The following is a 24615-nucleotide window of genomic DNA, read 5'->3' on the forward strand; positions in this document are numbered from 1 at the left end:
TTCTTGCCTTTGTTCAGTGCTGGTGGCTGGTCAGAGGAGCTGCCCGTATGGCTGTGCAGTTGCACATCTGCCTGTTTCAGGGCTCAGTGTGTGCCTCGGGGTCTGTCCCTCTGCAATGGGACTGGGAAAAGTGAAGCGGTGAGCCTTGGGCTTTGCCTTTTGCAGTGGAGGAAGGATCGGATAGGGAAACTGGTGAGAGGACTCAGCTGCATACACCTTAAAAGTCTGTACTAAAAAAAGCAAAGCAAATCATTATTCTTGTGGCTCCCTATTGTTACTAGTAGCACTGTACATGCAAAAGGATGGAGATCAAAGGGAAATAACTCAGTTACTTGTCTTCAGCTAGCTGGTTAAAGTCTCTGCAAATTGCAAGCATAGTCTGTATGTTGGGCTACACGTATTGCTCTATTCATTGTAATCAGCTTCAAACCCTGGTCCCTTTTTCCATCTACCACACCATCTCTTCTGGCTGCCTGCAGCTCCTTGCCAATGCACTACCGGGCACATGGGAGGCAGCAGGGCAATGCTCTGTATTGCTCGGCTCAGCACCAGCACACCTGGGGATGGAGAACATGGGAGCTAAAGCAAGCATCGTGTTGGCATGTGTGTGTAGCGAGCTCTCGGGAGCTATTGCCCAGCAGTCCTGGCTCTGTCTTATCAGTCCTCTCCTTTGGCTGAGCTGCTTGCCCAGGACAAATTCCAGAAATGTCATCAGTTTGCCCAAACAGTAATTGCAGCGATACCAATGCATTGAGTAGGTTTCCTCTATGCTTGCAACAATTCTACCTCCTCATGCAAGTTTTTTACACTTGTTTGTGTCTCTAGGATCAGATCTGCAAGTATGTATCCCAAAGGGCTCCACGTGCTGCTCCAGGAAGATGGAAGAGAAGTACCAGGCAGCAGCCCGTCTGAACATGGAGCAGCTCCTGCAGTCTGCCAGCATGGAGCTGAAATTCCTTGTCATCCAGAATGCTGCCGTCTTCCAAGGTGAGTGCTTGGGGGTGGTCCAGACGTGCAGAAGGAGAAGGCAGTTCTGCTCCTCTTCCTGAGCACTTGGCAATCAGAAGCCCATGTGGCTGAAAGTCTTCCCTTCATATTTATTTTTTGTATATATATTATGTATACTTATACGTTAAAAATTAAATCTCTTCCTCATCTTCAGGAATGATTTGCCTTTCTCATCTTATAAGGAAAGACAGATCTATATTTTGGTTATGTGCTGCCTGAGGTTTGTTCCAGTGTCCTTCTAGCCTGTGCTTGCTTGGATCCCCAGCCAAGTGGCTGAGCACTAGCCCAGAGCCAAAGCTACTGCCTGTGAAAGCCTTTGCTCTTGGTTGCAGTCCATTGACTTATTGGGAGCACGTCCTATGCTCCTTTTCCACCTTCCCCAAGGATTATGCATGCTGCCTGTTTCCTCTGTCCTGTATCCTGAGCCACATCCTCCAGGCAGAGGTAAAACCACTCACAGTGTGGTTTTGGAGTGCTTTCACCACGAGAGAGATGTTTGGGTTCTCTCTCTGCTAGGGGCTGCTCTAGGGGGGCAGTGGCAGTACTGTTGGAGGACTGTCCCGTGTAGGTATACCCACCCCCTTCCCCTCTGAAAAGACAAAGCTGTGGTGTGGGCATTGCTGTGCATGAAAGAGCTTGCCTTTATCAATAAATAATACACCTGTTTTGGTGTATGGCAGCTCTACAGAGCTTGTCCTAAATATTCCTGTAGTCGAAACAGCAAGTGTAAAACTGAAGACCAAGCCACTTTGTGTGCAAACTTAACAATAAATGGAAACACACTTCTAGAAGAATTAAATGATCTGCGCAAGTACCATCTTGCAGGATTCTGGCAGTTGCAGATTCTACCATGTTGCAGTAATGTCATCTGGTTCTAACCCCACTGTAATGCCTGGTAAGCATCTAAACTTTGTGTATTTCTTAATTGGTCTCTGCCACAAAAAAAAAAAAAGGTTATTCCATGTGAAGGGGAAGAGATTGCCATGTTCACAAGTGTGGTTTGTTTTATTTGACATGGGCTGTTTGAACACTTGGTAACCTCATGCCATGTTGTATAGTAGCACCTCTCTTCTCCTAACAATAAGGTGATGTATTGTCTTTTTAGCAAAACTGACCTTTAACAACTATTTTCTATTCTGGATACATGCCAGTTTGTATTACTTAAATCTGTAATCATTTCTGTGGCCTTTACGCAAGCAAGAGTTATTCCACCCATGGTTAATGTGCAGTAAAATGATTGCTTGTTTGTTGAGTGCTCTCCTATTGGGATTCCGTCACTCTATATTAATAGCATTTTTACTTATATTTAAAAAAAGACACGAGCAATCAAGTGTTTTTCTTTCCTTCATGCTGATGTTTTTGTAGGATAATCTGACTTATTTTTATTCATACCTCACCAACAGCAAGACCCAAAGCCTGTTAAGTCTGTGGCATCATGGCAAAGCTCTGTTCTGGTCCATGCCTGACTGGTGCAGTCTGTTGTGTTGTGTTTCTTTCAACATAAGATCAGATAAATTGCTGAGGAGGTAACAGCGTTTTTTTTTTTTTTCAGTTCTTCTTAACGTAATGACTATTAAATTTCAATTCTGCTAAACAGGATGGGGTAAAACTAATGAGAGGTTGGTTTCTTAGACACTGGAAATGTAGACTAGTTTCGGAAATAGGGGGTAAGTTGTCTGGAATAGAAAGCCTTTACCTCCTCCCCTACCACTTGACATACATTGCAACTTTTGAGGCTTTTTTTGTATATATATGAATGATACTCTGTTATATAGGTTGTGCTGTTCCTCTGAACTTTCTGCTTCTTTTTAAAAGAGCTGAATCCCTTGCTTTGGTTTTTATTATTATTTACTGTGATTCCTGGCCATGAAAGTCCTGTCCCTGTGCAGGGGCTTTGGAGCTGATGTTAATCTGAAAAGCCTCATTCTGCTGAATTGCCATTCTTTTTGCTGGGGTTTGGGAAAAGCATTTAGTTGAAGAATTTCTGACCGCTTCTGCTAATAAGAAGATCACGACTAATAAAAATACATTTTGTAATTCCATTGTAGAAGAAGAATTTTTAACTGTAACCCTTGTGCTCACTTCAATTACATCGTATCAAATGTTTTGGATTTGGAAAGGGACTATTCATTAGGCTCTTACAATTGGGTACTTTCGTCTTCTAAATGTAGAGGCTTGAAGTCTGTAGAATGCTTTCTTTTTTTTCTAGGTGAATCTTTTGCTGCTTGTTTGTACTTTGACAGCTGTGCCAGAAGCTGTTTCAGCTTTAGAAATATTCTGGACCCAACGTATGGCAGTCAGATTTCATGTTTCATGGCACTGCTCATGGCATGGGATGGGTCTTAGGACATTGCTAAGGGACCTGGCAATGCGGTAGGATGTGACAGACTTCTGCCCATGTGCTCTTTGCTTTCTCCCCCCTTTACCAAGGTGGGTGTCAAGAACACCTGGTTACAGGCTAGAAAACTTCCAAGCTCTTGGCGTGTCTTGTGGAGCGTTGGACCCCAGTGTCTGTGGGGGATCATCCTGCGCTGAGGATGGGTAATTGCACCACTGTCTAGAGCGGAGTAATATGTTGGTATGGAAACCTATCCCAGCCACTCATATTAAAAACACAAACGTAAAACCCTTCAGAGTTCATTTTAATATTTTTAGCCTGGTATCTAAAGGGACTGCTAGTCTGACAAACAAAATCTCACCCAGATGTTATTATTTTGCACTAAATTTAATTTCTTCCTGCTGGAGCTAGAGCTGCATCTCTGTTGATAAAGATCAAGGGAAATTGTCTGGCATTTACTGAAAATCTCATCCAGGCCTATCTGTTACAATGTTCACTTAGCAAAGTTTATTAGATTATTAGTTTTAGACCCTTGGGCTTCCTCTTTATTGCAGTTAAGAAGGAAAAAATCCCAACAAAAAACCTTTCCTTCACTAAATTTAAATGGTACAATTAGCGCCTGGTCTTATCTTACAGGCATTTTTTAAAATTATGAAGATGATTTACGTAGTGATTTAATCCTTTGGAAACTTGCTGAGTTTGACAGTGTTAAAATTGATTGTAGCTGCCTTGACTGCAGTTAAATCTTACTCCAGGATTTCTCTGCGGGCAGGTTTTTTTCTTGCTTTCATGCAGTGTAACCATGCTGCTCTTTGCATGTGTGCATGCTTCCCGGCTCAGGGTCTCAGCTGATGGCAGCTGCAGCTGAGCTGTATCAGCTCAGAACTTGCTCTTGTCACTGTCTGAAAATGACATTTAGTGTTGCTCCGGGGTTCTCATCCTGACTAATTAGGGAGTCAATGCTACAAACTTGCTGTGGCAAACAGCAAGAGCCAAGCCACAATATTCTTTTCTCCCACATCCTCTGACTTTAGATCTTGGCTTTTTGGTGAGGAGGGATTTATGGCTCTGCCACCATTTTATGATTAAAACGACAAAAAAGCCCTAAATACTACTGACTTCCTAAGTTTGGGAATTTTCTTTTGAGTGGTCACTTGAATTCTCATCCTGCATATTGATACTATTGCACTATAGTTAACAGAAAATTGAAGCTATATCAGCTGCTCAAATGAAGCTTTCATAACATACTCCTCCTAGCTCTGTGTCCAAGGGAAAAAGTACTCTTTAAAAAGGTAAAGAATGCAGCACTATTAAGCACTGAAGGACTCCCTAGGGAAGAGGAGCATCTGCACCCATTGCTTTGTGTAGGACTTGCTGGTAATCTTCCCCATCCAGTAAGCGTGACACACAGCAGTTAGCGCTCCTATTTCTAGGGACTGCTTCTGTGGGAGTAATGCGGTGTGCTCATGGGGAACGTTGCTTTCATTATTTTAAATGATTGCTTAAATAAGCTAGCAGCGGGATCTCATGTTGTCCTTCTGCAGCCTCTTCTGTTGGTACTAGTCAAATACTGGAGGGGCCTGTCTGCATGGTGCAGACTCTGGGTTGTCAGAGCGTGTTGGTGCCTGCTCTGCCATCTCCTTACAGTGATCGTGAGGTTGCTGGAGCCAGCAGGGTAGCAGTGGTGTAAATCCTGGCATACCCCAAATGCCTGTTTCTGACTGAATCTAGCCTCCCTGCTGCTTATGTGGGTGCAGGGCTTGCTTCCACCTCCTTCTGAAATAGCTCCTGTGGGGCAGCACGTGGCAGCTCCCAGCTCTGTGCTGTGGGGCTGCTGAGCTGCTGGGGCAGTGTGTGTGGGCTGCAGGAGAACCTGGGGTCGTGGGGGTGTAATTACCTGGCCTGGAAATTGGCCAGTGTACTGCGGTTGAATCCCCCTTGACAAAAGCTTGCAGTCTTAAGACTTGCTCTGTTCCCTATCAAGATGATGGTATGTAACCCTCTGAAAATGGGAACTAGAACCCAAACAGAGCTCTGTTGGATACACAAGGAGAGCTTGCAGGGGCTACGGAGACTTGAGGGGCTTTTGGGATGCCTGTTTCAGAGTAGTTTCTAGGAAGGCTGCTCAAATCACTACGGGTAAACCTTCCTGTATTTGTATGGTATTCTCTTATTCATAGGAGAATCCTTTTTTTTTTCTTCTTTTTTCTGCTTCCTCTGGAGCTGAGCCCTTAGTGGTTCTGGCAGAGGAGCTGGTGTGAGGAGGACTTCGATTCATCTCCCCTCTTGTGCTGCAGGAGGATAAAGGCAGAGCTGTAATTCTTAGTGCTACCAGGCAGCTCTGAAGGCTGTAAATCCTCCATTAGGCATAAATGCAGCCATTTTGGTTATTTATAGTTATTTACACTATCCATTCATATCTGTCAGGAATGAAGGCAATTCTGACATTGCAAGCTTCTATCAGGTTATCTTTAATCAGTTTAGAGGCACCTAAACCACAAATATATCAAATAGCCAATCCTAATGTCGGAGTTCTCTAAAGTATGACTGAATTATTTATTTTGTTATGATGAAAATGTCTGGGCTTTATTGGGTTTTCTTTGAAGAACTTGATTCTGCTTGAAGTCTGGAAGATAAAAGATCAGCGATTGTCTCTCCAAGTTTCTTATTCCGAATCCTTCAAGGCTTTTCATTTTTCACAAGCTGCTGTTACTACTTTAGAGTCAAGGTGAGGGAGCTGAGATTTCTTTTCTTCTTTTAAAGAGGTTTAAGTATATAACAACTTTTATCTTTACTAATTATGCCTTGTACTTGTAAATCCAGGATGCGTGCAGCATCAATTAGGTGAGAAGAGACCAGCTATGTGGTGGGAGCTATTGCATGTTAATCGCCTAGAAAGATCCACTGGTACCACTGCTGCTGACCAGAGCTTTTGTCTTATTTGGAATAGTTTAATAAAAGTAAAAAAGATTCTTAGTCAAATGTGATGTTAGGGGGTGGTCAGCTCAGTAGCTGCAGGTGTGTTGTGAAAAGTGCATGTGAAAATGCTAACTTTTGCTTGTGGGTCTGTAAAATAGTAAGCTGACATTTTAGAATGGACTTGAATCAATGCATCTTTGTGAGGGAATATTAAAACTATAATTGGACTTTGAGTCAATAAGCATTACAAACAGATCTCTGTACCACATAATTCCTGTTCCTATTCAGTCCTCTGCAAACTGAGGTCTTGATGCATCCTGTTTTGCATCTCTACTGTAGCGTTTATGTGCTTTGAAAAATCTCTTGATTTGTTGTGCAGTGTTTAAAAAAAATAATTTAACGTTCATTTGAAATAGGAATAGTCTCATTGGATCAGTTCAGGACAATATTGTGCCATTGGCAGTGGTTCCTGCCAGATGCTTTGGAAGCCCAAAGTTTGTAGTAGAAAACTATGGTGATATGTTTCCCTGGCTGATAACAGTGTTCTGAACTGGTGATTACAGGTAGGTGGAAAGAGGAAAGAGCTGTCTGCATAATGAGATCTCCAGTTGTCAGTATTGGTCTATGGAGGTAATGTTTCCTTTCAAATAACCAGAACTTATTGTTCATAAATCACAGTTAATCTGTTTATTACACTAGCATACGAAGCTAGAAGTCTGAAGTGTGCTATAATGCTTAGCTTTAGGAGCAAAGCAGTAATAGTAACAGCAGTTTCAAATGATTTGAAATTAGGGGATCAGCAAAATGCAGAGGTTTGTGGAGGCTCTGGGCATTAAAAATGACTGCTGAGGATTGATGAGTTTCTTTAACAAATTGTAAAATCCATCATCCAGGAGTTAGGGCATGAAACTGCCCTCCTGAGCCGCATAAACCACGGGTTTGGAAGTATTGCATGACAGCACACAGTACCGGGAAGGGAGATTTTGAGAGATGCTTGTTTTTGCTTTTTTTTTTTTTTTTTTCTCCTCTTGCTATCTGGAGCTAAATGCCACCACAGCATTGGTGCACAGCTTGCCAGCTCTGGGTGTGCTGGGTTGGGGGTTGCTCCCACGAGGAGCTCATTTGGAGCCTAAGATGTGACTGGAAGGGTGCAGCCTGTGGAGGACCTGGGCAGTTGCACGTGGTATGACATAGCTTTCCCATGCCCTGCCTCTCTTTAATTCCCCTGCAATCAAATACTGCTGACACTCTTCTTCTTTTCAGTGAAATGAGGCTTGGAGGTTAACGGGGGCTTTTCATATAATTGCCTACGTGCTGCTTTAGCAGTTCTTGGCACTCGGTGTCTGGGCTTGGGGGTCCCCAATATAGGGTTTGTGTGGGGAATTCCTGGATGCCTGTGGGCCTTTATTCTGCTACTGGAGAACTGTCCTCTGCCAGCTCTGCTGCTGCTTTTCTGCTGTGTAAGGGGATGGTGCTCATCTTCTGACGGAGGGGAGGCATTGCCCATCTTAGGGCTGCTCCTTGGCTGGGCTGATCCTCTTGTCATTGGTGCTCTGCTTCCATAGGAGATATGGCCCTCTTGCAAAGCGTACAACTGTAGGGAATTCGTGATGATTTAGGGAAGTAAAAAATACATACCTGTGCTTTGGGGGTTGATGCTCTGCTCTTATGACAAACTGCAGTGTGTCAGGAAACCTGTGCTTGGGGAGGGGACCTTTACTGAGGCATAAGGAGGCATCTGGCTGGGATCTTTGCGGGAGAGGCCTTGGCTGCCAGGTGTCTGAAGTGTCCCCTGCAACTCTGCATCTGTATTCCTTCCCTCATGTGCTTCTGCATTGTGCAATGCTATAGTGCTACCCTGTCTCGTCTGCTTCTGGACCCCTGCTGCAAAACGTGATCCTCTGTCTGTGCCACCTTGCAGGAGCATGAGTTGTGAGATAACCAGAGAGGGCTCACATGTTCCTTTGAGCCTTCTGCTTCTACAAGGTGGGCTGTCTTCTCTAATTACATTTTGAGCTAGGAGTTCTCCTTGACAGTTCAAGTACTAGCATTCTCAAAACGCTTCCTAGTGATATGAAGTAGTCAAATTACATCTTCAAGTGCGGTGTTACCCTTGAACGTGGTATTTGTAGAGCTGCTCGGTGCCATTGTCATCTATTCCCCTTTGTAATTCCAGTACAGAAACAGGCACGCTGGTATCTTCCATGTCTTGGCCTGAAGGCATAAATAGAGGCGTTCTTGCTGCACAAAGCATTTAAAATGCAAACAAGCTGGCTTGGAAACTCTGGGGAGAGAAGTGGGGAAGAAGCCTGCACCCAGCAATAAAGGCAGGGGACTGTCTCTGTAAAGAGAACGTTTTGCTAGATTGTCATCTACTTTACTTTTAACGGAGCAATAAGATATAACGATAAAACGGCCAATGGCGCATTTCATCTGAGGGAAATGAACTCTTGCTGAGCCAATTAAACTGTCAATACACTGCGGTTTCACGTTCCCTCTAGCGAAGTGGGTCACCTCAGGTGTGTTACTCACTTTGACTTTACCACTGATGTGAAATCAATTTCAGCGATTTATAATCTTTCATTTTACTATGAAAGTATATTAATCTGTTTTCTTCTTTTTTCTTTTTTTTTTAAAGACAGTAGACTGTTCAAATAGGGCAGATGAGAGCTTTCTACATGAGTGTATGTAGTCAGCAGTGCCCCCTGGATTATCTGCACTGTAGAAGTCTGTAATTTTGGGGTGCACTGGAGGTACAGACAATCCACTTTTCAAGCTCTGGACTTTATCTTCAGAAGTTCTGAAATCACAGGAGTGTTTTAGTCTAATGTTGCCCTACTCGACTCTAATAGCTTGAAATTGGCTTTATTTCTTCAGTACAGAAGAGGCACACCTTTCTGTACTCATCCCAATATCAAAAGCAGCAAAAAAAAGTGAGTGTGACAGACTCATAATAAATTCTGCTCATTAGAAAATGAAGCAGACACATCTAGCATGAACAGCAGAAGTATCCCTGGATTTGCATCCAGTTCAGACCAGTGTGTCTGGGGCAGATATTACCTAGAAACCCCCTTCCTTCCTGTTATACTTGGAGTGGAGGTGTCTGTCCTGTGTGGTGCAGCACCATTGCCCTGGGTGACCTTGCTGCTCACTGCATGGATGTTGTTTCTTCCTGAGGTAGGTTTTATTTTGGCAGCTTCCTGGATCTTCTGTTGTTTTATGGAGTATTGGTGGATACTTGGTGTGCCTCAGAGAGGTGTTGTCCCAGTGGTGGTCCTCTCCCGGCTCCACCAAGCAGGGTGAGCTGAGAGCTCATCTTTTCTCTGGAGTGGAAGCTTTACAGATTCATACAGCAAAGGTTATCTACTTACATGGCATTTGAGAGATACAGGCATGAGCAGTATGATTGACTGGCAAGTGTGGCGATCTGAGCTGTGTTTAAAACATCTTGTTTTCGTCTTAAAATGAAATTTCAGCTTCAGATCTGTGGGTGTCGGAGGATGACCATATTGTTCTGTGCACTGAGTTGCATGGTGGAAATCTCTGTGTGCAGCAGGAGGGGGCCTGTGTCTCATCTCCCTCTAAAAATACTGCATCTTGGAGTTGCTGGAAGAGTAAGAGTCTCCAGCCCCATTTTTTCATTATCCATATATTTTATTTTATTTTTTTAACTATGTAGAAGATTTGGGGAGATTCCCACACAAATCAGCTGTCACCTCAAGGAAGCCTGGTTGTATCAACAGGGCTGGGAATGTTCTGGCTGGGAGAAAGCCCTGGGGTGTATGCATAGAAAAAGACTTGCCTAACAGGGCTGAAATTCTTAATTTCTAGGTTTCTAAAGTAATAGTTACTGTCTGGGTCTGTTGTGTTCTTTGTGGTAGGGTGTTTTTTTCTTAAAGCCAATAAGAAGATGAAACCCTTTTAGCTTTCTGATAAGCATAGGCCTAACATTTTTCTTTTCCCTTACAAAGGGAAAATACTTTTGCTCACCATCTTGATGCAAAAGTCTTAATGACACTGCAGCTGATAGCAGCTTCTGCGCTACCTATGTGCTGATGTCATTTTATGGACTGAAGGCTAGAGTAAAAATCAATTCCAGTTGCTCCACTATGAATTAGGGAGCTGGTTGCAGCATGCCCTAAGTGTTTTCAGCTGTTTTGCACTGTAGATAGATTGGTTCAAAACTACAACAGGGATCAGTGAACAGTATGGTGAAATTACTTTTTCCTTCCCTTCCCTTTTTTGTCCTTACTCTTCCCTGCACAGCTATAGTGCCTGGAATTGATGTTGGCAGGATGGCAGTGTCTTGGCATGCTCAAATCTTATGCTAAAAAGGCACAAGAAAATACTTGAGGGTATAGTTATGCAGTGATCTAAATAACTTTTTGTTCTGGATCTAGCAATGGTTAGACTGAATCTGTAGCTGCTGCAGTTCGCACACCAGCTTGCATTCTGTGCATGTTTTTGGTGTGATGCTGGTTTGGGCATATTTTCCCCATGTAACAATGGTGGGTGAGCATTGTGCTGTGAGCTGGACAGCTGGGCTTGTGTGTGGCAGTTGGTGCTGCACAGAGCATGAGTGACAACTACCATGTGAAAGCAAATGCATTCCCATGAAGATGCACCTGTGAATCAATGCATCTTTTCTGACAGGTGAAATGTAAGAAGCACTGCACGTTTAATATTAAAAACAACAACAACAAATGGGGAAAAAAAGATCCAAATTTGTGCTTGGGGGAAAAAAATCACAAGTCTGGTTAGAAAGTGAAGATTAAAAAAACGAACCTCATCTCGGAGGGAAAACAAACAGCAGCGTAGATCAATTGTAAATGAATTCTGTTGCTGATTAGCTCTTCCCAAATTTGTTATCTTTAAGTCAGAAAATCTATGATTGAATGTCATAAAAAAGCAATTTTAAAAGCAGTAGAGAACAGTAAGGCTCCATCTAGGATTACAATTCATGGCTTTGGAATTCACTTTTTTTGAAGGAATTGGTGACTAATAGATTGTCGTAATATAGCATATTTGTATTGGTCAAATTCCTATTATGATTGCAATGAAAAATGTTCTTTTTTTTTTAGGGAAAGGAAATCAAATAGACCCAGTAATCCATGTGAGGAGATTAGTTTTCACATTCTTTCCTTTCCTTTTAGTTTAAGCCAATCAGGTCAACACATTCTCGTGAATCTATCTCATAAAAAAGTAAAATCAAATTGCTACTGAATTTCTGAGGAATTATAGAAATGGCACGCATCCTTTTACTGCCTTTTAATTATAAGATTATTTCAGTCTGCCTCAGTCTCCTGTGATGGTGGTCTATCAACTGTTCTTAAATATTGCCTCATAAATTCCAAATACTGCTACAAAGAGAAGAAAACACTATGCCAGCACAGATCATGGCAGGGTAAGAATTACCATTTCTACCATCAGATTCTTCACTGGCTAATTTAGGTGCTCAGCTTCCCTCTGGATGAGGCTTTTAAGATTATTTATGCTGTTGTTTGTCAAGGGAGTGCTCGGTCTCTGATGTCCGGCTGCACAGCTGGGATTGACCTTCTTATGAAACCTTTGGGAATTATTATGTACTTAGTGAGAAGTAGATGGAGGTCTTTGAAATGGCCTGAGCAGGATTTTTATTTGTGGTCTAATGCATTGCTTCCCTCATCTCCATGGAAGAGGGGCTAGGACATACAGCTTGTGAACACTCCTGCAGTTGAGCATCTTCTTATGTAGAAAATACTTTTTTTAAAGAAAAAAAAAAAAAGTATTTAAAAAAAAAACCACACAAGTGACCAGGAAAATACTGAGTCTCTTTCATGATACCTTTAATAACTGTTTGTTGTAAGGAGGAATTGGCTCCCAGTATTAGTGCATCGGTGAGAAATGTTGAAGATGTGTGCTATCTCTTTTTTCCTCTCAGAGGTCAGCAAGAGCCCAGTGCTGGGTAGTGGCCTTCTGCTGAGTGTCCTATGGAGAGCATGGTGATAAAGCAAAACCACTACCATGGATGCTGTGTTTAAAATGAATAATACCTGTGGGAGTGAATGATGGCTGTCCCCAGGATTAGACAGTGAGCTGATTTAAGGTGAGTTTAGGAGACAGGGTGGTTATACTTGCGTGGGGTCCTGCAAAATGGTGGTATGGCTGCTTGGTGACTGGGGTGGGCTTGCCTTCTGTAGAAATGAGGGGAACAACAGGATTGAGGACAGCTGGTCTCCAAGCTGGAGAGGTGTTGCTGTGGTACGTGCTGGTGACTGAATGCTGGAGGGCTTTGCAGGCCTTTGGTGATGAACAACCCAGGAACCCTGCTTTGTCGTAGGTTCGCATCTGCCCAGCTGTGCTGCATTCCTATGGCAGCTCCTCGCTGGGGCCGGAACGTAAGATAGTGCTGAGATGTATCCCTCATGCATTGACTGGCACCTGGGGGAAAGCACGTAATGCAGTGACCAGGAGGTCATAGCTTATTGCAAGTCGGGTGATATGGTGTTGTAATAAATTAAGAAAGTGCCTGCATTTAAATGGATAGTCTTGAGGGAGGGGGCGGGTCTGCTTTGTAGAGTGCTTGTGCTCATGTAGCCTTCATTGTCCTTGGGAATGAGCTGTAAAGGCTAAAGGTATGTTTCCATACAGAGTAGCTTTCCTCATCTGCTTTTCAGATGGGCAAGGAGGCCCAGATGTTTGCGGAGAGGTGGCACTTGTGGGTTGGGATTTGCAGCAGCTTTAAAGCTGGGGGTGATAAGCAAGCTGCTTTTCTCCCCTCTTGTCTTGTTTGTAGGCTGTTTGTTTAGATAATGGCCTGAAAATGATATTAGTAACCCTGTATGTCATGTTCTGCTAGCAGCAAAGAACAAGCAGTGCATTTGACATTTTGGGGAAAGAGTTCACTTTCCAAGGGATATGGTTCAGAATCTACTTCTTGAACTAATGGACAGTATAAGATTATTTTTACTAGGTTGCATAGATTCTTACCTTGAAGATGCACTGCAAAGTGCATTGCATTGCTAGTATTAAATGAAAGCAAACGCTTCACATCAGATGAGAAGGTAGTCTTTGAATTGGTGAGAGGTTGAAAGCCATTTATTTCTCTACCTTGTGATGCTTCACTGGCATAAGCATGAAAAATAATTAGACTCACTGGTAAGTAAATATTTGATCCTGAAACGCATCTTGAAGTTACAGAGCTGGCAGAAAGTAACCTCTTCAGATGCACATTGATCCTCCTAGATTCGTCTCACACCAACAGCTAGATCGCAAAATTGCACTCGGAAAACTACATCAGAAGGACTTTATTGAGGTTGAAAAAGTTTATGAAGGTTGTGAGCAAACTAAGCAATCTGTGCAACCTCAATTTATTTCTGTCCTGTGCTTTAGAATACAGCCTTTAATTACAGGATAATGTGTATTTTTCCGCAAGCTTTCTTCCCTTGTGTAAGGGCACTGAACAAACATTGGCCATTAATGAGTCACTTTTTCTCCTTGCTGTTTGATGCCTTGTTCTTAATATTTTCAAATAATGCTGAAGGACAGAATTATTTAAATTTTCAATTGTGTATAAATCTTTCCCTTTAATTATGTGCTGTTTCATGATGTTCAACACTGAGTAGCAGTATGTCCATAGATGGAAAAACTGAAATTCTGAAAGAGCCTAGTAAAGACACTGCATTCACCACTCTGTAGCGACAGGTATTCAAGATGTCGGACTTGGCTCTGGGTACAGCTTCCTTCTCTCATGCTGGCTTTGTGCAGTCCAAACCTTTCAACTTCTGGAGCTTCATGGATCTATCTGGAGGAGTTGTGCCCAACTTCCAGTACTTAAACTTTTCTTAACTTACCAAACAGGAATAGTAATGCACAAAAATCCAAGCCCTCTTTTAAACAGCAGATTTCAAAGTTGAAAATAATTTCAAGCTTTTTTTTTCACACTCCTCTCAAAGCACAAGTGAATTGGATCTAGATACATTTGTTTGAGATAAAGGGGAAAAAACCACAACCTCAACCATAACCCCTAAACTATGACAGGAAAGTTCATGTTTACAGACTCACATAAAATCCTGTCAAAATTCAAGTTTGGTTTCTAAGCTTGGGAAATGCTTCAGCTAATTAAAGAAAAGGTCACAAGGATTTTGTACTGTGGGCAAAAGAAAAGAAATCTTCTCTGCCTCGTTCTTGGAAGCAGCTGAACCATTTTGGCTGAAATTAAAATTTGCCTGAGGCAGACAAGTTGTACAAAGTTGCAGTGGTTAGAGCTTGGAAAAATTATAGGTAAGTGGAAACAGGGTCTAAAGATCAGAAGCATTAGGCAACTGTAATATGCAGGGCTACCAGCTCTGCCTATAATCAGTTATAATATTTAATCTAAATGTCTATTGTGGAAAGCTATTGCACTATTCTGTAGCGTGATCATTAATTCAGAGATTTGGAGGAGACTCAAAAGCTGTAGTTAAAGTAAATTTGCTTGCAGAATGTTGGATGGCTTTTTATCCTCTGTATATATAGTGTTAGGAACATGTCAGTTCCTAACAGCCAAATCTGTGTAAGCAATATCTACTATGTTCATGCAAACCTTCTCAGGTGTCCATATAGCTGTTTGCCTTCCTGTAATCAGTCTGGGTAATAGACAAATGTAACCAATCTTGCTCAAAAACAAATCTTTCAAAAGTCTGAATTTATTACTTGTTTGCTGATGCAAACTCATAATGCAAATTTTTGTTCTGTTTCTATAAACTGTTATGCCTTTTTATTCATGTTACACTGACTCTTGCAGCATTGCTAAGCAAATTAAAGCATGTGTGGATATTCTTACATGGAAGGCATTTCCATACTAATTTTTAAACTCTTTGGGGACTAATCCAGCCAGAGAGCTTAGTTTTATAGTTAAGAGATCACCTATTCAAGACTTGACTCTAAACACTATGAATTTGCCAAAAATATTAATTTGCCAAACTACTTAATGTGTTTGGAGGAGAGGGAGAGAAATGGAACAAGAAAGAAAGGGAAAAGATGATGTGATTCTATGTGTAACAAGAGCTGAGCCTGTGTCAGTCTCAGGAGCTGCGGGGAGGATGCTGCAATAGCCTGAGTTGAGCCCGATGCCACTGTCTTGTGGATGAAACATTGCCCAAATCTGTAATATTGCGGATCATGATTCACTGAGCAATAGCGGAAAAGCCACTGGCAGCAAGTGCAAAGCTTTAAGTTGTACCAAAACTATGTTTTGAGTTACTCTGGGTTGGGATGGATAATCTGAGGAGCTAATACTGAGGAGCTTATGTGCTGTGTTAATGCTAGGTTTGGGTAGTAAAACCAGCCATTAGCTACACAGAATGATGAAGTCAGGTGGTGACCCAAGCTCTTAGATCTTTAGTACTGTAAAACTCTTGTGAAAGTGGGGTTGGTGTCTTCCTGAGGCCAAAGCCTGTTGTTTCTGAGCCTTTCTGCAAGGGCTGTCCTGGGAAAGCAGAGATATATCTCCTCCTCCCTGCACATAAGTGTTTTTTGTAGAGGTCTGAAAGTGCACGTAACTCATTGTGATATATTTGAAGGCTCCAAGAGGAGTGTTTGTGCAAGTATTGGAGCTGAGGTTGCAGTAAAACAGCAGCAGCTAAGCTCAAGGGTAAAAATAGACAGAAAACGAGTCCTACGTGTTATTCTGAAGGTGACCCTTCTGCTCTGTCTTGGGCACCGAAGGGAGGATCCTGAAGGATCCCTCTGTGATACAGGTGGTGCCAATGTGCAACACTGTTCCTCCATCCTCATTTTACAGATACATAAAATTTTAGGTTGCCACCACTGCATGCACCAAGACTGGAGAAGGAATATAAGACTGGGTAGGTGCTGAGGTCAAGTCTTGCTTCCCTGCTGACCTCTGGGCTGCGTGCCCCCTTTTTCCTGAAGAGCCAGCTTCTAAGGCGGAAGGACTTGCTTCTCTGCTATTTCTTAATGTTTTCTTCTATGACCCGCCAGTTGCTAATTCTTCATGTAGCAGTTGGCGCCACCTTGCTCACTGTCTTCCCTTGCCTCCTTGGCCATGCTTGCTGCCTCCTTTGCTCTCCATGGAGCACCCAGTCTTCTTCTCCCAGAGTGAGATGGTTGAAGAGGTCATGCGGTATTAATAGGGAAGCAGATCTCTGATTCTGTTTCTGCTTATGTACTCTGACATTTCTAACGTTTCATGAAGTGTAAAATGTTTTAGAGAAAACAACAACTTGGCTTTTACTGAAAAATTAATTACCTTGGCACTTCGTCTTTTATGGTGGGCTTTTGTCAGAGGACAAAGCCACTGATGCTGGGGGAACAGATGAGGTGGTAAGAGGACAACAGTAACATTAAAGAGAGAAAATCTGCATTAAGGTAAAAAGATCTAATTAAGCGTTGATTATCACAGAACGATGTAAACTCTTCAGAAAGCATTACCTTCTGTGCACTTATTCTATAGAGCAATTTATATACCTAAGTTTATCTGCTTCATAAATTAGTCTTTCCTGTAATTACAGTTAACGGACTATGACTCTCTTTGCTCTTCAGCAGTATTCTGTTTCTCCACTCCTTAATGCTTAAATGCATCTGGTACAGCAAAGCATATACTGCTCCTTGCATGCAAGAGTTGCAGGCAGGGGAAAAACAGATGGGCTTTGTGCACTTCTTAAATGCTTTTGGAGATCTAGTTTATTAAAAAAAAAAAAAAAGTACAAGGGGAGGTGAAATACCAGCGGGCTGTCCTGTTGGTCCTTTCTGACCTTCTCAATGTTGGTGTTCTTTTTGTGCTTGTAAAGGAAGAGCTCATCAAGGAGCTTCTGTTTGAAGTTGAGGAGAAGGTGATGTAGGTTCTTGCTGAAATCTCAGGTGGGTAACCAGCACCTAGTGCTAATGACAGTGACGTAGCATTGGGTTATAAATACACATTCAAGTGTTTGCACCCAGTCAGGGTGCAAACATAAACAGAAGTGGTGCTCTTACATCTGGTTCTCTCTCTCTCTCTCTCTCTCTCTCAATCTCTCTCTGACTCTGGGGTTTGCAATCTGAGCATAAACTAAATGGCAGCATTTGGGTACAGACCAAGGGGATGCAGAGAAGTGGGCACAATGGTAAGTGAATGAAGAGCTCTTGTTCTGACACTTCAGCTAAGAAGGAGGGAAGGAAAATTTGCCTAGAAATAAGTAGTATTGCCCATGTTTCTGATAGCCTTTCAGACGTAGAACATGGGAGAAGATTAATTAGTCAGCAAGTATATTCAAATTTCTATTTCTTCAAACTTTCTTCAAGAAGAAATGGAAGTAGAACATGGGCTGATGACATGAACTGAGAAAGGGAATACTTGGAGCTTGCTTGGCCATTAGTATTCCATTAAAATTTGCCTTGTTTCTAATGATATGAGGAGCACTTAAAAGGATACATGTCATTAAATGGATATCTGACACAGTTCTTTCACTGCTTATGATGCTTTTGATTATTAATATAGATAAAATTTAAATGATCAGAATATAAAAACTCCCTTTTTGTCTTTCTAATGTTTTTGTCTGCCTGTTAAATTATATGGGGAAAGCGAGCGGTCCATTTCTTAGTGCAGTGCTGTTCACCCAAATACTTCAAAATGCTTGATAGCGTAAAATGAAGTGTTCATGGTTTGTTTATTTTCCTCCTAACAATGACATTTTAGGCTGAATCATAGTTGCTCCTTCAAAATGCAGTTGCCTTGTCCTTACTACATAATTGCATTTCTTATACGTTACGGTGCTGTCTTGCAGTGTATTGTGTCAGGTTTTGAATAATGTATTTAAACCCTTGTAGCATAGGGATGACTGTTCTATTGGGCTGAACTCTCTTTTACAGGAAATATTAGTTGTTTTAGGCACATCTGTGTGGTTTTGTGTATTTATTATATTGTGTTTGTTGTTCTTCAGTCTAAAAGCATGCAGAGAATGCTGTGCTGGAATGGTTTCCTGCCCAAGACTTTACAGCATGTTCACTTTTTAGGTCACTGTTGCCCAGCTGTAAGAGTTAAAGGAGAGCAGTTGGGGACTACATCTGTTCTCAGCCATCCGACTTCTTTCTTCAGTGCTTGCTGTTGCACGAGTCAGTCTGTAAGGTTTACTTTCTCTGCTTCTTCCTCAGAGGAGGAAATGACAGCAGACATTCACTGACTGTAGTAGGGGTACAGTAACAGGGCCTGTACTGGTTGCTGACTAACACCATGCATATTAATATAGCTGTGACTGAATACATCCAGCAGCTCTGACAATGCTTCTGCTGAGAGGTCCTCTGTATGTAGAAGGTTTGCACTGCTTCGGCTGAGATGTAGTTAGTCGCTACAGCTGCAAGAAAATGGAAATGTACTTTTATTTGTGCACCACTGGTCCTGCTCATAACCAGGTTGCTTTTGTAGGCAGCTTTCATCTCCTTAAGGGGAATGTGCTTTGTTCCTGCTTGAGTGCTTTCATAGTAAAGGGTTTGTTCCTTTAGTTCAGAGTTGAAGTGTTTGCTCTCTGGCAGATGAAGGTATAATCTGTTGTGTGACTGACTTTGAAGCTGACTTCGCCAGCTGAGGATGTGGTCCATACCTTTGGGCAGCATGCAGCCTCTGGCTCATACAACCCTGCAGGCAGTAAGGAAAGGTGTTTTCGTTCTGACTTCTGGCAGAGGCATCATCCAGCTGCCTTGTGGCAGTGGGCTGGAAGTGTCTCTGCAGTCTCATTGACTGCTTTTCTGCCAGTTGTGTAGTCCCTCTGCATAAGATGCAGCAAGGAGTCTTGTACCAACCCATTCTGCATTCTGTCATCCAATTTAGTTACTGGGCAATGTTGTCTTCCTTTGTGCCATTTAACATACTTCACAAACTCAGACGTAATATTGTTGCAGCTGTAGAGACCTGCTAATTATTTAAAACCAAAGGTTAATGAATGATTATGATAAGGGTTGTGTAATATGATTGCAAGAGCTAAATAATTAAAATTTTAAAAAGCAGTTTAACATGTCTTTGACGTGGTGCCTGGGGAGTAGGCAAGAATCTTGTTTTAATCACTTAATAGCAATTTAACAAGCAAGGCAGCAGAGTAGATTGAGGGGTGTTAGTAAGTGCAGTGTTGATGGAGAATTCAGTAAGATGAAGAGAGCAGCTCAGTAACCCAGAGCTAGTTAGCACCAGCTGGGGGCTGGGGAGGAGTGAGCTGGGAGCCCAGAGAGGTCAGCGTACCTGAACTGTGCAGGGCTTGCTGAAAGCTGCCCAGCAGCAGTTGGCAAAGGAAGCACAAAACACTGCAGCAGGGACTGGGGTTTCTAAAATGGGCTGCTGGGGAGTCTGGGCAAAACCATGTGCTGGGTGAGAGCAGTGGGGCGTGAGTTTGGTCAGGGAGGAGGATGGGCTTGGTGCAGCCCCTCGTGTGGTGGATGTGGTAGGAGAAATGAGCTGTAGCCGTATTTGGAAGCTGTTTGCTTTCCAGAGCAGAGTGATAGACCTGGACCATTCATCTGCTGCTGGCGGTGTGTTGCTGCAGCAGGATATTTTATGGGTGTTTGTGGCTGCCCTGAGGGCACTATCCAGGCTTGCAGGGTTGTGCTGTGGGCCACCAGGATGAGTGGTCACTAGCAAGACAGTGGTTATGAGGTTTCTTTTTCAGAAAATGCTAGATTTTTCAAACTTGAAAATGCTGACTTGAAAGGCAGTTCCCTGTTTCTACTAATGCTAGATCTGCCCGTCTTGGTAGAGTGTTTTTGCATGAGCATTTTCTTTATGGAAGAGAAACACTATCCGTTCTTGCATTGTGAGCAGGGTCTTGGGCAGATAGGATTGGTAGCTGTAAGGTCATATGCTGGCACTTTCTTCTGCTTTCATTTTGGTTGCCTCTTTCAGGAAAGCTGCGGAGATGTCCCTGGGTGCATGGGACACCTTTTTGGTATTCTGTTTTCATTTTAATAAGGGTTACATTAAGACTGAAGCATTTGCCATCCACACTCTGCAGGCATTAACATTTCACACTTTGAAGCAGGAGACTTCCTCTGAGAGTTGTAACTGTGTGTTGGCCTAGATAAACATTAACTGTGAGGATAATCTTTCCTTTGACATTTAGGGTGCACGGAGCCCATGGGACCCTGCTTTGTGTTGACACAAGTAAGTGCACAGTTGCAGATGCTTGGAGGAAACGGCTGGTCGTCAGCTATGGGGATGTGCCAGTTGCTGCTTTGCAGTGGTGGAAAGTTTAGGGTGATCTTTGGCTTTTGGCTCAGTAGCTGCTAGCTCAGTGATGAGCATGAACTCCTGATAACCGATTTGGAAAAAGCAGCTTTGCAGAGCGTTCTGTGCAGCAAGGCACCTTGCTCTCTGGTGCTAAGCCACTTCTGGTGTCTTTGGAAGTCTTATTGTTCTGTATTGACAGCTGGCTTGTAAATCCACTGCTCAGTTGCCAGACCTGGGGAACGTGGAAATGCCTTATAAGCACTCTCATGTTTTGTGATCGTTTTAATTTGCAAATATTTAGAGCCTTTTTCTGTTGGTGTTAAGTAAAATAAAACATGGTCCCTGACAGGTGCCAAGACAGCCTCTGAAGGAATTGCTTTTGTGAGGGACTGAGGAGTTTTGTAGAGAAACTGCTGCAGTCTCTGTGGAAGGGAGAGCACTGGCTTTTGGCTGTTAATTTCATTGTTTAAGGTCAGATGATGTTGATCAAAATCATGCAACTAATTCCATCAACAAGCAAGATTATTTACATAACAAATGGAATTTAATTTGGGTGCTGCTTCTCCTGCATCTCTCCCTGGTTTGGTATTTAGGTTGCACCTGAAAAAATACTGATGTCCATGTTAGGACAGAGTTTATTATGCTTACCTTGCTGGAGAGGTGCTAAGCCAGGGATGTCCCTTTTGGCAACTTAACTTTTTATTGGTGTTTTTATGGCCCCTGCTGCAACTTTCATTCATCTTACTTGACTTCAGAGCTGATCTTCCAGTTGCTACATTTTGATTAGTGAAATAAGGTAGCTTTTCCTACCCATGTATAAGGGACAAAATTGCTTTCCTTATGCCTCCCTCCTTGCCAAAGTCCTACCCAGACTTAATTTTGATACCTTTGTAAATATTTTCTGTGTAACGCAGCAACAATAGCACTGTGTAAATCCGTGAATCCAGGAAAAAAATCAATTTCTTAGAGTTCTGTAGAGCTAGACAGAAAAATGCCTTTTAGCTAAAAACAGATGTTTCAGCAAAAAACAAACATCACAGCTTCTATTTTTTCATAAAAACCAGGCTGTAGTCTTCCAGCTAGTGTGGCCAAGGATATCAGTGAGCTGGCCTTGGCCACAGGTATGTTTTACAGGTGGGTGTTTTGCAGGGCATCCAACAGGAGGCTTCCAGGGAGGGGGCTGAGCTCTGTGCACACTTCTTGCTGTTCTACTAATTCTACTCAAACTAAACTTTCTTCTCTCAGCCCCTGTTCCTAATATAACCAAAGCTGCCTGTAAGTCTTTTTCTTAGCCTGGAATGGTTGTGGCTCAGAGAAGCCTTGTGCATGCCTGTATCTCTGGTTGCTCAGAAGAGATCTTATTTAGAAGAACAAATTGTACTTGCAGCTATGTGTCTGTGCTTCCTTACGTGAGCTGTTCTGAGGAGACCCTCTGTGCCTGCTTGCAGGTTAAACTCCGTGGCACTGGCGGATGTGCACGATGTGCGACCTTCTGCAGGAGCTGTAGTAGCAAAGAAGCTCTCTTAACTGCTATTGCCGTGAACTTGGTAGAAGTAAAGTTAGTTAAAAAAGGCAGTGCTGAGTGTAAATTCTCCTTTGTGATAGCTAGGAAAGATGGATGTACTAGATTCACTCTAAAGGCCTAAGCATTATTTCTTCCCTCTATGAAAATCTCCATCCAGGGCTCTCCACTGATCCTACTGAGAGAGAGAGTTAGGAGAATCTTAGCAAACAGAGAAAGAGAGCGCTGACAGTGTTAAACTAGTGGATACTGCTTAATGTCTTTGCTAACTACTGTGCATTGTGCAAATTAAAACAAGAAGTCTTGGGCCCCTTACCAAGGTTAGTTCCTTGATATAATGTGAGCCTGTCTTAAGAAACTGGCAGAAGCTGGTCCTGCGGATGGACAAGAGCCAAGGAGCAACCGAGTCTGCGCAAAGACAAGAGGTCAACTAGTGGTGATGAGGAAGAGTCACCAACCTTCATCCCCACCACCCCTCGTGATTGCTACCAGGGGACACTGCGCAAGCGCAGATGAGAGGAGTTTATGGAAATGACTTCTTGAACTCATTTTAATATGAAGCGGGGACAGGTTATGCATATGTATAGGCATATTGTGAAACTTCATGCATATGTAACTCTTTACTGCATATAACCAAGGCAAGTTGCCGCATCGTGTGCGCATGTCTTTGGTAGGACTGCCCCCCTTGCTGCCCAGCGCTGAATAAACATAGTTACTTTACAATCTTACTGATTGTGGACTCTGTTTTCTGCACATCACTGCAGGGAGTCGCTTTTTCCTTCTTTATAATTTCAGTCTGAAATTTGGACTGTGTGGCATACACCCTTGCAATATTGCCCTAACCGTACACAGCATAAGCACTCCTCGATTCTTTGTAACCGTCCCTCTGGAAAAGACTGGGTCCCTTTTGCAACCCAGTGACGGATTAAGTGAAGAATCTTATAAGTCTTGTTATCTTTCAAAAAAACTTAGTGCTACGGTGGGACTGGGGTCTGTGACCAGCTCTTCCATAGTCCTCTGTTCATCTACTAATGAAAGCTTATCTGAGATAACCAATGTCCTGATAGGATCTGATTTTTCAGCAAAGCAATGATTAGATTACATGTTTTTTTCTATTAGTAGAACTCTCCTTCCTTTTCCTCTTTATTTTCTAGTTAGAACAGCAGAATAGCTTATTCTCTTGCTTACTGCTCACCTCCGCCCCCAAAATAAATACATTAAAACAAAACCAAACACAAGCCAAAGCCCCACAAACACTTACAGTGGTGGTAAAGATCACTTTCTTGGGTTTTTACTTCATGACTGCTGAAGGAAAGCATCAGGCTTGGACCAGAGATGCTATACATGAGAACTGACACCAGGGAAATGGTTTCCCCATGACAAACTGGTCACCTGCCCAAGAGTGCTTGCCCTGCAGGACTTGAGAGAATTGCTGCTCTGTTCCTTGGAGGGCTGCTGTGATGACATTTCCCTGCCTGTTTGGATTTCCAGGTAGATAAGATGCTAAATGGAACTAAAACAGCATTCTGTTCCTGAGAGCAAGACTGAGATTTTTATCTCACTTGAGACTGTTGTCTCTGGTATTGTCTTTCTGCTGGAGCCCTACTAAGTATTTAATAGGTGCACTGGCTTCTGAGATTACAAGCACTTTGCCGGAAACCCCATTTTGTATCCTGATATCCCCTGAGGGAAAGCAATGCTCAAGTGTTAAGAGGCTGGATTCTGTTTCACCCACCTCATATTATTATTACAAATCATATTATCTTAATGAAACAGGGATCCATGTAATAAAGAATCCGTTGTGTTGGCAAAAATTAAAGATGCATAGGAATTGCGATCATGTTACAATAATTGCCTCAGTAGTAACATTAATGCTTTTTCACTTCAGTTGCTCTTTGTTGATTGAACAACCTTTTCCGTAGGCTATAAATCTCAATGGCTCTCCTAATAAAGAACTAAATAGCCTAATAATGTTTCTGAACATAGCATTGCTTTGCTGTTTTAGGAGAAAGCAATTTTTCATCCAAATCCAAACTAGTAAGTGTGACCGTATCTTATCTATACGGTGACTTACAACAGTGTCTTCAGTGGTTAACTGCTTCTGTGGGAGACAGATTCAAAATGAAAAAGAAAAAAGTTCCCGGTAATGGAAAAATTATGATTATTCATTTGAAGTGGGAGATCAAGAACTCTAGTGAAATGTATTTGGCATTCTTTTTGCCAAGTATCCAGTGCAAATAATGAGGTGCTTCAATGTATACTTGGTAGGTGTTTGAAACCTGTATTTTACATTATCAGTGAAGTACCCTTTTCTCATCACTGTTTATACATATGATGCTGCAGACAAAGATGTCTGTTCTGAATACTGGAAAACTAGGGAAGATGATTTGGGGATAGGAAAGCTGTGGTCACGCAGAGACCCATGCTTTTCTTTGAAGTACAGAAAACAAGGTTGTCTTGTGAGCAGGCGTGCCATCTGCCTGAGCACTCACTGTAAAGATGTTTCTCTCACTGAAAATGTCTGTCATTCCAGCTGGTGAATAGAAACATTTAAAGCGTTCTTTGCTTCATAGCTGGAGTTGAAGAGCTTATGCTTTTTTTTTTTTTTTCTTGCAGCTGTGCCCAGAGTAAACCCCCAAAAGTGTTCGATGCTGCTTT

The 24615-nt window shown here is 42.5% G+C and overlaps 1 protein-coding gene across 2 annotated transcripts in view; it reads left to right on the top strand.

Annotated features, from left to right (window-relative positions):
* Positions 1 to 24615, top strand: part of GPC3 (glypican 3) — a 144800-nt gene that overhangs the window by 5420 nt on the left and 114765 nt on the right. For both annotated transcript variants that reach the window (XR_014318429.1, XM_082771210.1), the window contains exon 2: positions 826 to 987. Coding sequence is in view for 1 of the 2 variants with exons in the window: in XM_082771210.1 (XP_082627336.1) it covers positions 826 to 987 (162 nt within the window). In the remaining variant the exon portion in view is untranslated. The remainder of the gene's footprint in view (positions 1 to 825; positions 988 to 24615) is intronic.

Source organism: Aythya marila, assembly GCF_965140915.1.
Source record: "Aythya marila genome assembly, chromosome: 13".
In the NCBI taxonomy this organism is placed as follows: Eukaryota; Metazoa; Chordata; class Aves; order Anseriformes; family Anatidae; genus Aythya; species Aythya marila.